The sequence below is a fragment of the Lates calcarifer genome, linkage group LG21 (genome assembly GCF_001640805.2).
Source record: "Lates calcarifer isolate ASB-BC8 linkage group LG21, TLL_Latcal_v3, whole genome shotgun sequence".
NCBI classification, from domain to species: Eukaryota; Metazoa; Chordata; class Actinopteri; family Centropomidae; genus Lates; species Lates calcarifer.
The window spans coordinates 18,233,097-18,247,972 of NC_066853.1; the positions used below are offsets into that span (position 1 = coordinate 18,233,097).

General features: G+C 40.0%; 2 protein-coding genes across 4 annotated transcripts; one reads left to right on the top strand and one right to left on the bottom strand.

Annotated features, from left to right (window-relative positions):
* The first annotated feature begins 74 nt into the window (after positions 1 to 74).
* Positions 75 to 2,934, top strand: LOC108876031 (uncharacterized). Its single transcript, XM_018665300.2, has 7 exons — positions 75 to 165; positions 609 to 660; positions 749 to 895; positions 1,029 to 1,173; positions 1,260 to 1,327; positions 1,434 to 1,501; positions 1,661 to 2,934. Exons 1-7 carry the CDS (start codon positions 162 to 164, stop codon positions 2,452 to 2,454), a joined length of 1,278 nt encoding a protein of 425 aa, XP_018520816.1. The 5' UTR covers positions 75 to 161; the 3' UTR covers positions 2,455 to 2,934.
* An 819-nt stretch (positions 2,935 to 3,753) lies between these two features.
* Positions 3,754 to 11,922, bottom strand: LOC108876027 (spartin). 3 transcript variants are annotated; one of them, XM_051065407.1, is made up of 9 exons: positions 11,684 to 11,922; positions 10,305 to 11,152; positions 8,334 to 8,531; positions 6,769 to 6,925; positions 6,439 to 6,633; positions 6,198 to 6,356; positions 6,018 to 6,108; positions 5,808 to 5,854; positions 3,754 to 5,016 (listed from the first exon to the last, which is right to left on the bottom strand). In XM_051065407.1, exons 2-9 carry the CDS (start codon positions 11,145 to 11,147, stop codon positions 4,910 to 4,912), a joined length of 1,797 nt encoding a protein of 598 aa, XP_050921364.1. In that variant the 5' UTR covers positions 11,148 to 11,152; positions 11,684 to 11,922; the 3' UTR covers positions 3,754 to 4,909. The 3 variants fall into 3 exon arrangements, with proteins under 3 accessions (XP_050921364.1, XP_050921363.1, XP_018520807.1); XM_051065406.1 differs by lacking the exon at positions 5,808 to 5,854 and having other exon boundaries at positions 11,735 to 11,921; XM_018665291.2 differs by lacking the exon at positions 5,808 to 5,854 and having other exon boundaries at positions 11,684 to 11,920.
* Between the last annotated feature and the right edge of the window lie 2,954 nt (positions 11,923 to 14,876).

Genomic DNA, 14,876 nt, shown 5'->3' on the forward strand with positions numbered 1-14,876 from the left:
CTGTTCGTATGTGTTCCGTATTGAGACTAACTCACACAGGTGTAAGTGATAGATGTAATTGATGGGGTCACACCCCATGGATAATAGCGGCTGAGGGACGCATTCAGCACGGGAACTACCTAAAATTCACTTAGGCCTAAGAATGACCAGAGGATCACCTAATGGGTAAATTGCACGTGCTTTTTGTATATCTTCACAGCGGACTGTCACACTGCTTGATACGCTGACACCGATGGACATTTGATCAGGGAGCAGGTCTAGGACACATTCCAACTTTTATGGCTATCAGCAGTTTGAATGTGTTAAACCTGACGCAAACAATTACTTTATTATAGGGCTTTTATCCAGCTGGCCTGCTAAGCATATAATTGACTTATCCTTAAAATTTGGAAGGTTATTTACAAGAAGGCACAGTTTGCTGATCAGACTGTCCAACTTGTGACCTCTTGAAAAAGACTTACTCTTCTTCCTACTTTCACAACTTTTACATGTATCATCGACTGTAGTAATAATATTAATCTATTGTGTCTATATAAATATAAGTCTATATAAAGGCTACTACTGTAAGTATAAGTGTAACCTGGGCATTTGGGTACATTTCTTTTTAGACAAACCTGGGAGCGAATCATTCCAATCATATGAAACTTCAGCATCAGAGAGGTACAAGAAGAGCACAGATAAATACCAGTTTCACTGTAATATCTAAATTAACTGTTTGTTGTGAGCATTCAGGGCTGTTTTTCTCCAGGTTCAAGGATGAACTCAAAGATGAACCTACTGGAGGGAAGTGTAGCACTTCTTCTGAGCTCCAGCCTTCTCTTTATTCTCACAAGGAACAGAAACGAAGGTTGGGCTTAGTCAATTCCAGATTCTGTTATCAAAGCAACTTAAAGTGGTGAGCAGCTAAAATTTGTATGTTTTTTATTCATTTGTGGGCACGAGGTGACACTGTATCAGTAATAACTTGTGGTTAATGTTTACTATACATTTTCACATATTGTCATGTAACATTTTGTATGCTCTCCCAGGCTTCAAATCAGAACATGTGGCCAACGCTTGTGTGGCCTTCTTCCCTTTGTCAATTGTCAGTTAGACACAGCCACCACACTAGAACTCACTGCAAGGTACATGAGCTACCTGAAGGAGACTCTGCCTCCAGACACTCTGTCTAAAGTAGGTCAACTGTACCCTTTTAGCAGCATGGAAAGACAAAGTTTTGCTGTGATCATTTTCATGATTTAATATCTTGTTTTCCACAGGTTAATAAAGCAGTTGAGGAGAAAGTTAGCGGTTTGTGGAAAAACAAACAGAGACCACAGAAGAAACGGTACAAACTGTCCTAGACATAGTCATTGGCATTTTTTTTTAAAGCTAATCAGTTAATGCTTAGGAACTTTTTAAAGTGCTAATGAAATTCATTTTTTCTTCTGCAGAAGAGCAGTCAGGCTCAAGAGGAACACCTCACACAGAGCAAAGCCTGCTATTAAGAAGTCAACAGAGGGTATGACTATTTGCTTACTTGATTTGTTATTGTGTCTCTTGTTGCAGTTGTACTGACAAAGCCTTGCAATCCTGGGATAACAATTCTCCAGTAAATGAAGTGCATTGTTTGAGAATCTTTGCTGCAATGTGAGTTTGCTAACGCTGTATTTAATTTCAGATCATGTCTCAAGAAGATGCACTCAGCAGAAGAACTGTGAACAAGAAAATCAGCCATCTCTCACAGAAACTAATCCTTTGACAATGGATCAAATATTTCCCACAGCTGAAGGCTTGGCCACAGTGCATGCCCCGCCAATACTGTTGGACAAATCATCTGTTCCCCGGGGACAAATGCTGCCAGTGTGCCAGGATCAATTTCTTTCTGCCTCGTTTCAGTCTGTGGAAAATAACTGGATGAACCTGACCTCTGTGTTTATGAACCCCACTTCAACTGCTTTCACGTCAGCAGTGGTCAGTTGCCCTTTACCACAGATGGGACTGGGCCCACCTTTAAATCATATGCTGTGGGATGTCCCTCCTGGCCTGGTGGACGTTGGTGCTCTTGCATCAGTGAATTTTGGCCCAGCCTACATCCCACCTGAACAAACAGAAACAAATTTTGTCTTATCCCCAGGAGATCAAAGTCAAATTGATTCGCCTCTGGCTGGCCTAACTGACAGTGTTTCAGCAGTAGATTTTACACACCAACCACTTGTCCCATTGTTTCAAAGTGTAGCATCAAGTTCTGAGGACCTGACACCTGAAAGTGGAAATCAGCCAGTGCCAGATGCTCTGTGTGAATCCAGAGTTCTGCAGGAGAGTGACCTTCATAGTAGTAGCCCTTTGACAGACAGTTCACAGGATGTCAGTCCCTTTTGGCTGGATTTGCTGTTGGATACCAATGGTAACTTGAGCTTTCCCGATGCTAATCTTGTAAACATTGTTCTTTCACCCTACACAGGAACCAACTAACAACATAGTTGGAGATGTTGCTTAATATATAAAGCATATTTGCTGTTTTGAATGGCCAAACATTAGAGAAACAGATGGAAAGATATTGGTTAGTGTTTCTTTTTTTCATGATTGTCCAAATTTTATGATATCTACAATGCATATGTGAGAGACATACAGGAAGTTTTTTTTTTCTTCCTTTTTTTAAAGTCTTTCATTGTTTGGTTAGTGCTACATTGATGTTGTCATTTGTTTTGAGGAGATCTACATAAGTAGCTTGATGTGCAGTACATGTCTATTTACTGTAGGTAGAGTCTTAAGTATGGAAGGACATGGTCTTCTTCATTATGGCTCCTAAATTTAGCTCACTGACAGTGCCACTGAGGTCTGTGTGCTGCACAGTATGCAGACATGCAGACCTGAATAAAAGCATTCTCATCTTTTTCTTCTGATTGAGTAAAAGTTCAGTTATTCCCTATACTGTATTAATCTTTTGTTTTTCAGCAGGCATTGTAGATATCATGCTGATCTCTTTAATTTTTTGTGGTAAAGAAAACAGATCAGTAATTTTTTTTTTTTTCATACAATTTTAGCCTAATCCATGTAGTGGATTATTTGTGTTGCATAAATGGGAACAATTGACAGACTGTTGCTTATGTCTTGCAGTTGAATAAAATGTTGCACATCTTGCATGTTACTGTCATTTAGAGATGAATGATAAACTCAGATATGCCATTGGTAGTATCTATGAATGGTAAATAGCAGCATTTATGCAGCACTCATTCATACTAACAGCAGAAAGCTGCAGTGCAAGGCCTATCAGGAGCCATTTGAAGTTCAGTGTCTTGCCCACTGATAGTTGACATGAGGGGACTGAACCTCAAAAACTGAGCCCCAGCCAGTGTATTAGTTTTGACCAATTGTGCAATAAACCACAAATTTGAATTACTCAAATTAGTTTCTGCATTTTTAAAATGGAGCAGCCCAAAAAATAAATCTATCCCATTAAAAAAAATATATTAAAAAATTATAAATATATTTATTGGAATTTCTGCATTCTTTCTCAAATATTTCCCCAACCTAATTTCCTGAGCTTCCACAGTTGTTACAATGATTACTGGCTGAATGACATATGACATGCAGCCACTAGGTGGCAGTTTTAGGTAGTATTTGCATTGTGTTAACTGGATTTTAACAGTATAGCAGAACAAAAATGCAACTGGGATTGTTTTCCTGCCCAAATCAATTGTGATTTTACTTCAAATAGTACAAAATAGATAACTGTAAATCAAAAAATCTATACAAATACTGAATACTGAATCTTGTCTCTTTAAACATTTTATTTTTCCAGAAAAGTTTCATTATTTCAGGATTTAAAGAAATCTCAATGCGCAACTGGTGGAGTACTTGAAAGCCGTCTGAAAATAACAATTACATACTAAGGGCTTAAAGTTGAAGACAAACCAGATCACTTCACTCAAAAAAATAATAATTAGCTGGTTTGGAAACAAGGTTAGCATCACCCTTCAAAATACATATTTAGTAAAATGTTTTGTCCATACATCAAAATAATGGAATTCAGTTCTACTCAGTACTATAAACATTAACATTTTGAAAACGTGGATACAGGTGAACTGAAATGCACCAGACAGCACTGCAGATAGTAGCAGGACACATCAGTTTTACGGCTTTAGACAGCAAAAGCTCTCTTGCTACATACAACAAAAATACATCATCGACTTTGGACAAGTTGGACAGCTTCAGTTTTACAAAACATTAGATTTTTGCATATCATTTGATATGTGCAGGCACAGTCAGCAGCAGTGATAACTTTCAAACATCTCTGGGAAAAAGAACAGTATAGCAAATAATATTTTGTCTCAAACAGTAATATCTGAAGATTGTGCCATACAAATAATATTTTTTTTTCATCATTCATTCAAAGTATATAAATTGCACTTACCCTACCAGGGAAAAAGTCACACACAGAGATGCTTCACACAGATTAGGAAAGATTCGAGTCGGCAACCATTCATTGCTTTCTTAGTACAAACGGCAGAGTTAAGCTGTTATCTTTCAAGTTAAGTGATAATACCTGAATGTTATATTGTGTATCCATATACTGTATAGATTAATGATTTAATTTGGATTATATAATCTTCTGGTTCTCCACATTTAAATTCATCTATCTTATTCTACCTACAAATTAAAGTGCTTACAAGCTGTATTAAACTATGGTATATGGATGTAACAGTATTCATCTTGAAGGTATGAAATGTGTTTTATAAATAATTTATATTAAATATAGATTAATTTGATATAAGAATAAAAATTATGCTTTAAGGCGTTGCTGAGGGAATCAAGGAGGGCACTACCAGCTATTTGTCCGATTTCTCCACTTGCTTCCCGTTCGCTGGTTTTTCCTGAAGCTTGTAGTCTTCCAAAATGGCCTGCGCTGTCTGCTTGCCAGTCCTTTTCACCACAGCTTTGACGCCCAGGTTGTCAATGTTGAAGGCAGTGATACCGACATTAATGGCAGAATTGACGGCATGGTCTGTGGCTTGTCCTGCTGCTGCTCCATACCTTAATCAGAAGTCAGATTAGATGAGAGTTCAGAGCAAGAGGCGGGAGAAAGAAGATTTGGGGAGAATTGATTAATATGAATTCATTATGCAGTGCAAGGATTGCAAAGATGCCATGCTGTATGTGAATTTTACCCATGCAAGGGCCAATTTTAAAATAGGAAATGTCTGAATACCAGAATCTGAATTTTAAATTATGTTCCCATTGTAGTTCAGATATCTAAGGGCAAGCAATACAGACATAATCATCCTTCACTGTATATATAAATTGATTTTTTAAATATTTTTTAAATATCAGTATATACTAAAATAGAAACTGAACACTTAAAGAACAAATAGCCAGATCGGAATGTTTGTTTATAGCTAATCCAATAAATTAGAAGTAAAGAACCGATAAATCAAGGAAATTGTATAGCAAAAACTCTTGACAGTTTCTTATAAAAGCAAAATTTACACTTTCTTATGATGCATGGTATCGCCCAACCCTACTGAAATCAATAATCTGTAGAAGATTTTAAAACAAGGGGTGGCAGAGACATTGCTAATTGTGATATTTCCATTAGAAATTAGAAACTTGGAGAAATCAGTGAAAGCAGCCCTGGTATGTGAATTGCCACAAAGGGAAGGGCAATGAATTGGTACAGCAAAAGTGACTTTAGAGTGCTTTGTGCAGGGGCCAAATCATTCCAAAAAAAAGAAAGAGAGAGTGAGCTAGAGAGGAAGAAGCTCATGTCATGCTTGTGATTAGTGGTGTTCAGAGTTAAATAGCTGTGCATAATTATGAAAAATTACACTTATTCTCATTAGGTGGGTCAAAGATGTTTTGTAGACCCCTAAATCTGCAAAGCAAATTGAAGAGGAAAACAAGTGAGTGCACATTTGGTTTTTGTTTGCATAATGCAAGAGGTCATTTGCAACATACACATCAATAACCTGTCTAGCAAGTAGCGTTGAGCGAAAAAATGCTAAAACAAATAACTTAAAACAAAAGAAAACACTTACTTATGTTTTACAGTGGTGACTGTCTCTGATGCTACACTAGTAGTGATGTTCTTTGCTGCTACTTCCAAACCAGTCCACATGGTTGCAAACCCTGAAGAAACACACAAAATACAAAAGATATTAGCACCTTTCAGCACATTTCTTATAAACAATTTCCTCTAAAGTGTAGGTAAACTCTACCTTGCACGCCACTGGCAGCCACCACCATGGCACCATCTATGTTGGAACGCCCATCCTTGTCTTTCTTCATAGATTCTGGGATCAGCTTGCCTCCATGTTTTTTCACGTGTGGCGCCAACTCCCGACCCACACAGCTAGCGACGGTACACACCCCGTCCACTAGAGCAACACAACATTACTCAATTACAATTGCAAATACACAAGGTCAGTAGAATGTGCTGAACGAAGATGAGTTAGTCACCTAAAAACTGGCTGACTTTGACAGCTCCTCCCGTAGCTTGCTTGGCAACATGGAGGCCTTTGGTGACTGTGGGGCTGACGTGGGTGGGTTTGTCCTCTGGAGTGATGTGCTCTCTGAGTTTGGACGCCCCTTTGTGAATAGCCTTGCCTGTGAACTCAGCTCCTTTCACCAGACCCCAGCTTAACCAGGATGCACCTGAAAGGACAACAGGATCTCATGGGGTTAATGATGCTGGGCTGCTGATCCATATTCATCGACGTCTCTCTAAAGTAACTGCTAACAAACTATAGCATAAGGATATTCAAGTTTGAAGACACAAAATGACCTCACCTGTCAGGATCCCATTTGCCACCTTTTCACTCCACTCGGGCAGAGATTTATCCTCCTCGGCTGCCTCTGGTGCGGTCTCCTCTGGTGCGGTCTCGTCAGGTGTAGCGATGGACACTTTCTGACTGAGATTAATGGTGTCTGCAGCTTCATCTGGTGCCTGATCAAATAGACACATTGGTTAGCTACTGTTAGATGAAGACAGACAATGTGGGCTGAAAATAAGAACTACTTTTCAGTCAAAATCTTTGGACAACATGTCTGCTACTTTGTGCAAGCTGTACACTTCTCCATTCGGATGCTCGTCTCCAAGTAACACCCCCACCCGCCAAATTCACATAATAGCTCCTCTCATTATTCTGCGCCTCTAGTTACAATGCACTGTTTGTTTGCCACAAAGAGACTGCCATTTTAAAATGTCTCCCTGCAGTCAGAAAACAGGCTCCCTTTGTGCTGAAAACCTTGAATCTCTTACTTGACCCAAAAAATGAAAACAACATAAAAGTGCCTACTTGCTGATAGGGAATCACATCCATCGGAGAAGATAACTAGCCTGGCTGCATACATCAGAAATGACCTTGTTTAGCATCGACCTGAGCCAGCATCTCTATCTCCGACATGGCAGAACTGGCACTTGTCTTTCGGCTGAAGCTCTGAGGCTGTTCTAGCCACTGCAGATAAGAGCATTATAACTGATTAATTCGCCTCACCTGCCTGTCTAAAATCCCCACTATGCTGAGGCAGGGGTAACTTGGGGAAGTGTGCCAGCTTCAGAAGTAACTGGGAGCGAGAGTGCCACGCCAGGCAAAAACAATGAAAGAGTTTGGAATCCTCTCAGTCTGCAGCCTCAGAGGATTGCGTAAGCAGCCGCTACTGTCTTTTTCATGAGAGGAACAGATTTAATATTTGCAGTGTTTCCTATGCTTGCAGAATTTGTTTGTGATGATGACTGACTTGGAAAAAGAGGTGGAGGGTGGCTGGGGATGGCAAAACAAAAGTGAAATCACAGGCTAAGAACTGCAACATTTTGCACTTTAAACTGCATTTCAACACAGAACACGAGATATCTTTATGTGTGACGACAAATCTATTTAGTTGGACTGGACACTCCATTCTTCTGCAAGGGAAACATTCATTTGTTAAATAAACATTAGCAGCTGAAGCTCAGGCTCAAGCTACTATTGCATAGAACAATCAGACTGATGAGGTGGGAACTCATCAGTTAAAAAACATGTGAAATGAAAATGCATTTGCCATCTTATGCCTGTAACTACCAATAGCTGCAGAGCACTCCAATTTCACAGTCTTTGCCTAAAATAGCTCTCTGTGCCCCCCACTGGCACAAGAGGATTTGCTCAACAATTATTTCATGACTTCAAACATATTTTGATGTGAAAACAAAAGAAATACACTTCAGAGAACAGTAGACTTATAGCAGCACAAAATGCATGTCATCATGCTGCAGATTACCTGCACTGATATATATTCAAATACGTACACCCTGTTTGCATTTGTTTCCCAAAGAATGTCAAAACACGTGTTGTCGCAGTTATGATGGCAGCACTGACCTGAACCCTGAGATCTGTCATCTGTGACAGCAGGTCCTGGAACAGTTCTCTGTTAGCAGCAGGCAGCTCAGAGGACAACACCACCCCCACATAATAGCCTGGAGCTGGCGCCATCATGTCCGGAAACATAAACACTCCAGTGTTACACAGCAGCACTGGTGAATCCATAGCCATGAGAGGGTACAGCCAGTCGCACACCTGACAGGGAGGAGGAGAGAGTATTAAAAAATAAGAAATGCATGAAAATCTGAAAAGAAACAGGTAAATGTTATGATGTCATGACGATGCATATCAGCCCAGAATGTCGTATTTTGCCCCAATATGATGATAAGTGAAGTCAAATGTAAGAAGGGAAAAGAAGTCTGCAAAGACATTTTTGCTAATTTGTGCTGTTTTCAAATGTAACCCTGAAATGATGAGCTTGACATAATGGAGATTCTGATTAGTGCGACACAGTGAACCGTCTGACAGAAGACAAACCCGAGGACACTGTCTCCCTCTGACTGCTGCATGTCTAACAGGATTATAGGGCATAACAGTGTAAGCAGGATTTAGATAATTACTTGCACTCATGTGAATCACTGATGTCACCCACTAGCAATAGCACCTGGGAAATTCCCCAACGAAGAGTCAAATTTCAGTCTTATGACCCACTAGTGTCAGTGCATTGACTGTTAATAGACAGAAGGGCTAGGCACTGCCAAAAAACCAAAAATGCTCAGAACAGGATGAGTTGGATTTTTTAGATAAACTATTGATTTAGTATCTTAACGAAAACCTAAGCTGACACGTTTACAGAGCTTCGAGTAATTTCTTATCTTATCGCTGTACACTGACTGGGGACAAAGTAACAGTGTAGCTGAATGTGGGCTGATTTGTGTCCATGCCTTTCATAGACTAAGTTACATCAGGTCTGGTGAGACTCTCAGACTAATCCATGTAACTGTTGTGATTGAGCACTGCAAACATTTCTGAGGCAAAAGTAAAAGACAGGTTATGTTTTTTTTGGTGACACTCCATCCATGTTCAGGGCTTTTTCCTTCTTTTCCTTTTTCCTGGAGAATTTAAAAGCAGAAGCTTTGCTGAATTACCATCTTTACCAAAACTTCATCACACAGGAAGTAAAACTACCTCTTTAATCAATTGCAACATTGACTGCAATAGCAGGATCACTCCAGGGTGACTCTCAGTGAAAACACAGGAGGATGGTGCTCTATTTGATCAGTGCTGACTTCACTTAACTGACAAGATTCTGTAAAAAGGTCTGCTCTGACAAAAGACAGAAAAGACATTGAACAGACGTTGCCAGTGACAGACAGTATCAGTGTTACAGATCAGCTCGTTTCCCTGTTAAGTGACAACTTTCATCTAAATGCATCGGTGGGTGTGAGCAGTGATGGCAGATGTCTGGAAACAGGAACATAAAATGTAACAGTCTTAATGAATGCCTTACTGACTGCTGCTTAGGGGAAAAATTAAGTTGCAATAAATCAGCTTAAGATATTGTATATGTTTATCATATTTATATTTATTTTCATGTCAAAAAAATAAATGAATGTTTGTAAGATTGTGACTGAGGTACCATCTTTGTCCCATTGTGAGCCAATAATGACAGTGATCTGGGATTTCCCAAGAGGATGACATCATGTGCATAAACTCAATGGGATTAGGGCACTAAGTCAACAACTCTCACGTGATCATGTCCGCAAGGTGAGGGATCATTAACTGGCCTATCTTGGCCAGCTGATGACTCACAGTCTAAGAGGTCTTGATGAGCAGAGCAAACATCTTACAAAATCAGGTGAAAGGGCACAAGACAGACTAGAGAGAACTGGTGACACTGCAGTGGTGACATTTTACTTGCACTCATTGCATCAGATTGGCACTAGCAGCTTATCTAGTCCTTTCCAGCTTTGAAGTGAAGTGATTTAGTGTGATGAAACATCGGAGGTATTTTTTTTCCCCACTTACTTGCAGAAATGCTGGTGGTCGGTTGGGCATTCTGTCAGAGCGATCACTGGTAAACTTCACCAGCCGCAGGTAACCGGGGTAGGATGGAGCGCTCACTTGACCCTCAGGTGTGACAAAGAATATCTGCACACCATGAGGGATGTACAGCAGCTCCTCACCCTCTTCGCCCATACTCTGGGGAGATGGTGTTGAGTTAGATGTGCGACTGTAGAACTCATCCCCGACCAACGACATCTCCCCTGAATCTGTGCCATATGAAATAGATAGGTGGCCATCAGCTGCTTGAGGAGAGTAAGCTGGAGGCTGTTCGGCCGGAACCGCAGGCTGTCTGGTAGGTGAGAGAGGGAGACCCACATTACTGCCTACAGGCATGCCTCCTACAGCTCCTGCTGCACAGCCATTAGCAGAGAGCAGGTTTGGTGGAGCTGGCCTCTCTGGCTTCTCTTTGGTGGGGAGTTTTGGGTAGATACTTTGGGCAGGCATGCCCTCAGCACCAGGTCCAGGCACACTGGTAGTGGTCAGAGTAGGTGCAGATCCAAGGTCAGAGCTGGTCTCTAGTATGGCCAGGCGAGTGGTGATGTTGTTCAGCGTCTCCTGCATCTTCTGCTGCATCTGTCTGGCTGATTCCCAGGAGCTGCCCACACACTCTTCTCCCTGTGAAGGCACACTGATGGCCCTGAGAAGGTGCTGTCGCCCACGCTTATAGAGCTCCAGAGCCTGCGCCTTGTCTCCAGCTTCGTCTGCTGTCAGTCCTTTATTTAAGCACTCAAAGGCTCTCTCATAGCCATCTTTGATCACCTGAAGTCTGGCATTGTCGAATGCATCTTGTTTAGCTTTCTCCATTCCCCCTGAAATAAAACGTACATTTAGCTTCATTTACATTCTGCTGTATTCATCAAAACATGGGCTGACCTTAACACACCACACGTAGACAAAACATGCACAGCATGATAGGGCAGACTGTCATCTTAGCTTCAACATGAAACACCTAACACTTTATGTCACTTAAAACTTTCTAACGCTAACTTAACCACCACTGAACTCACTTTATCTACAGTCAAAAGTTATGTCGTCTCACTCAGAAAAAAACTGACATTGGTAATTGAACTGACCAGTCTTTCCGGCTCTAAATTAGTTATGTGCGTTGTTTTTTTGTTTTTTATTTTAATGTCAAAAGGTCGCTAGTAGGTTCATTACCAACACAAACTAGCTAGTGTCTCTACTGACACGAGTTCAGCTGTTGTCTTTTACGCCAGGATATCAAAGTGCCAACAATGCAACAATATAACGTTAACACTGAGAGGTTCTGTTGACATAACATTATTGATTCTGGCTAGTTAGCATTAGCTCCATGATTAGCTAACGGTACCCACGCTTACCTGAGTGAGCGAAAAACTCTGCAGAACAGCTTAATTAGCCAGTTAGCTTACTTTTAGCTAACGTTACGAGATCTTGTCAAATGTTGATAGTTCTTGCTTCACGTCAATCACCAGCCGTCTTCCCGAGTAAACTTGAGGACTGTTGGTGGACAACTCCCCTATGTATAGCAGATGATACAGTCGTCACAGTATTGACCTATGAAAGCAAAAGTACCGTGACCGGATGTATCAATGCTTCAACACAACAAAAGGACGTCTCCACTACAGCAGTCAGATTTTAATTTTAATTTGAAAGTATTAAACGGAAGTGCAAGTATGTTACGCATGTTGCATCGACAGGAACTTTATTAATTGGGTTTGCTGCATTTCCCCACTCTGGCCACTGGGGGGCAATAAACAGTCATTCTAGGTCACAGACGGTCTGTGTTCTCATCCATGGCTGTTTTTTTTAAATACAGATACGTTTAGAAACACATCATTACTGCCATCTAGTGGTCACATAGCAGAACAACAACTAAGTATTAGTCAAGTTAGCGTCAATGCAGTACTGCTAGCATACCACAACTTCCTGTGTACACTTTCAAAATACACTGGCCGAACGAGGAAGTGAAGTAAGACGAATGAGACATGATATTGTGTATTTTTCGCTACATTTTTCGGTGGGAATAATGTTAAGTTGCATTTTTGTTTTACTGATGGCTAAATAACAGCTTTTAAATCGGGAAACTCTGATGTGCAAGAGGTTAAAACTACAAACGAATGCTTCTGGCTGTCTGTTTGTGTCACTGCCTCCCAGTGGCTAAAGAAAGGAACTGCAACATACCAAACTAATCAAAATTAGCGTCAACACATTTATGAAAGCTTACTTAATTATACATATATGCAAATATATAAATACCATTAAAAACATGCCCCCCCACCCCCACCCCGCAAATGATGGCACAAGTATTGTCCTTGATGTATTCAACAAAAATACTAATTATCAATGATAATGGATACGAAAGCACAACTGCAACTTTTATAAATGACATTCTTAGGCTAAAAACATTCCATTTTTAACCTTTGGATGGTTTGGTCTTAACTCTGGGTACACACAAGAGATAGCACGGAAAAGGTCCTTGAGGTACTCAAGTGCCCTGTTGTTAAAAGCTGAATGTACTAAATCAAGCTATATTTGTACTGGCTTCATCTCAATGGACAATCCAGCTGCTGAGAAGGTTGTATTCCCACATGACATATCTTGGGGCAAAACCTGACACTAATTTGTTAAGGAGGTGATCACTTAAATGCCACATGTGACCTTTCCATGTTTATTGACCACCCACAGCAGGGGTGGAGCAGATACATCTGCATACCATGGCCCTGAATCATAAGATTAGCTCAGAAAAAACACTAGTCTGCGAGTGGGAAATTTTGCTAATAAATTTGGTAAACATAACACAGCTGTTTGATTGTATTTCCACTGTTTAAACTGTTGTTGGCACATGAACAGTTCATTAGAAATTTCCCAGAGGGTCAAGAGTGAGGTAAACAAGACACGAGTACTTGTGTGTTTCTTTCAAATGTCTTGTGCATGTCAATGCACTGTGGCCTATGTGAACATGCTGCCAAGTAAAATAAGTGATGGGAATTAAGACTTATGAAAAATCCCAGTAATGATACAAAAGAGACAATTTGTCCCAAATTTGAAAAACCAAAGCAGACATAAACATAGCAAAGTGGACATAGACACATACTGCACATGTTCACTAAAAGCTCACACTTTGAACTTGATATTTCTGGAAAATTTAACAAGGTATTAGATTTGTTCATACACGCCTAATCTTTGACTCACAGTCTACTAACATTATCATATTAATCTTTATAATTTTGTGATGTTGCTATTGTTGAGAAATCTACAGACTAGTTGGGAAATCCACAAACTTGTCCCTAATCACTGTTAAATCAAACATGACATGCAATCTATAATTACATGCAAGAAGTGTGATAGCATGACCACTTAATTTTCCATGAAGTTCTAACTGGAATTGGCTTTCATGGTTTATGTAATACAGATAATGGTTAAATGGTAAAACAGTGCTGATAGATGAGGACCTACCTGCAGAGTGCGCCAGATCCTGTCTAAAAAGGAAAGAACTGATGAGACATGGAAGTGGAGAAAACACAGAACAGTGTTTATGCTACTGTGGGTTCAAGTTCAAAAGTTTTTATAACCTTTATAATTTAACCATTTTGTCCAAGCATGGAAATGATTAGGCCTGCAGCTTGGTATAAATGTGCCACTAATGACCATTAAATTGTCTATTTTAAGCATTTTGGTATTAAACAGAAACAGCTGCAGGGATTAAAAGCCAGCAGTGCAAGTCAATGCATAATGAACCAAGAAGTCACTTTTTCACATTCTTTCATGTCCCTGTTTTATTATTCTGACTGCTGCCAGTTTCTGCTTGAGCCCAGATAGTGAGCCCTGTGAGCCTAAAGAAAAGCATGTGATAAACATCAGTCTCATCACTGGTTTGACAGATTCCCAGCATATATCCTGCACAGATACCACAGCACAGGGACCAGACCGGACATGCTCTTCACACATGTGGAGGTAATAGACTATGGCTTCAGCTCACCTTTGTATAGTGTTTAACTGTGTCATACCCAGCGATTTTGTTTTTGGTCACTTACAATGCGCATTGATTTATGAAGAATTTAAGCTCTTATCCTTAAAATTCTGATGCATACTATTTTGTTAATTACTATGTTTACTACTCTGTATATCATCACAATTCTGGACAAAGAGAGTGAAAGAGAAATTGTTCACAGTAAATACACAACGCAGTACTTTAACCCACCTCTTTATACTTTATGTTTTCTGCATTTCGTTATGTAGCTTTAGCACATGCACAGTATATGGTTTATTATGCATCTCATTGTATCATATGTGGACCATACTCTCAAATCACTCTGCTCCTTTCTTGTAGTTGTTGTCAGGCACAGAAATGAGTACATCAGAGTTGTAGTGAGTATACTGCAAGTACAGTGTATATTGCATGTCTACATATTGTTGACTATTATGCAGATGAAGCTCCATAAGGAAGTTGTAAATTTATGTGTTTCTACTATTGTCTGCAACTAAAACAGGCTGGTGATACATGTCTGTTGTTAATGTTGGTTCACATATGAGCAACATATGTGCCCTTCA

Excerpts from the sequence above, each read along its gene's own strand:
- LOC108876031 (XM_018665300.2), top strand. Across the intron at positions 661-748 it reads GAAACTTCAGCATCAGAGAG|GTTCAAGGATGAACTCAAAG; the intron begins GTACAAGAAGAG and ends GTTTTTCTCCAG. Across the intron at positions 1,174-1,259 it reads CTCCAGACACTCTGTCTAAA|GTTAATAAAGCAGTTGAGGA; the intron begins GTAGGTCAACTG and ends TGTTTTCCACAG.
- LOC108876027 (XM_051065406.1), bottom strand. The coding sequence starts at position 11,147 with ATGGAGAAAGCTAAACAAGATGCATTCGACAATGCCAGACTTCAGGTG. Across the intron at positions 6,634-6,768 it reads GGCAAATGGGATCCTGACAG|GTGCATCCTGGTTAAGCTGG; the intron begins GTGAGGTCATTT and ends TTGTCCTTTCAG. Across the intron at positions 5,017-6,017 it reads GTCACCACTGTAAAACATAA|GTATGGAGCAGCAGCAGGAC; the intron begins GTAAGTGTTTTC and ends CTTCTGATTAAG.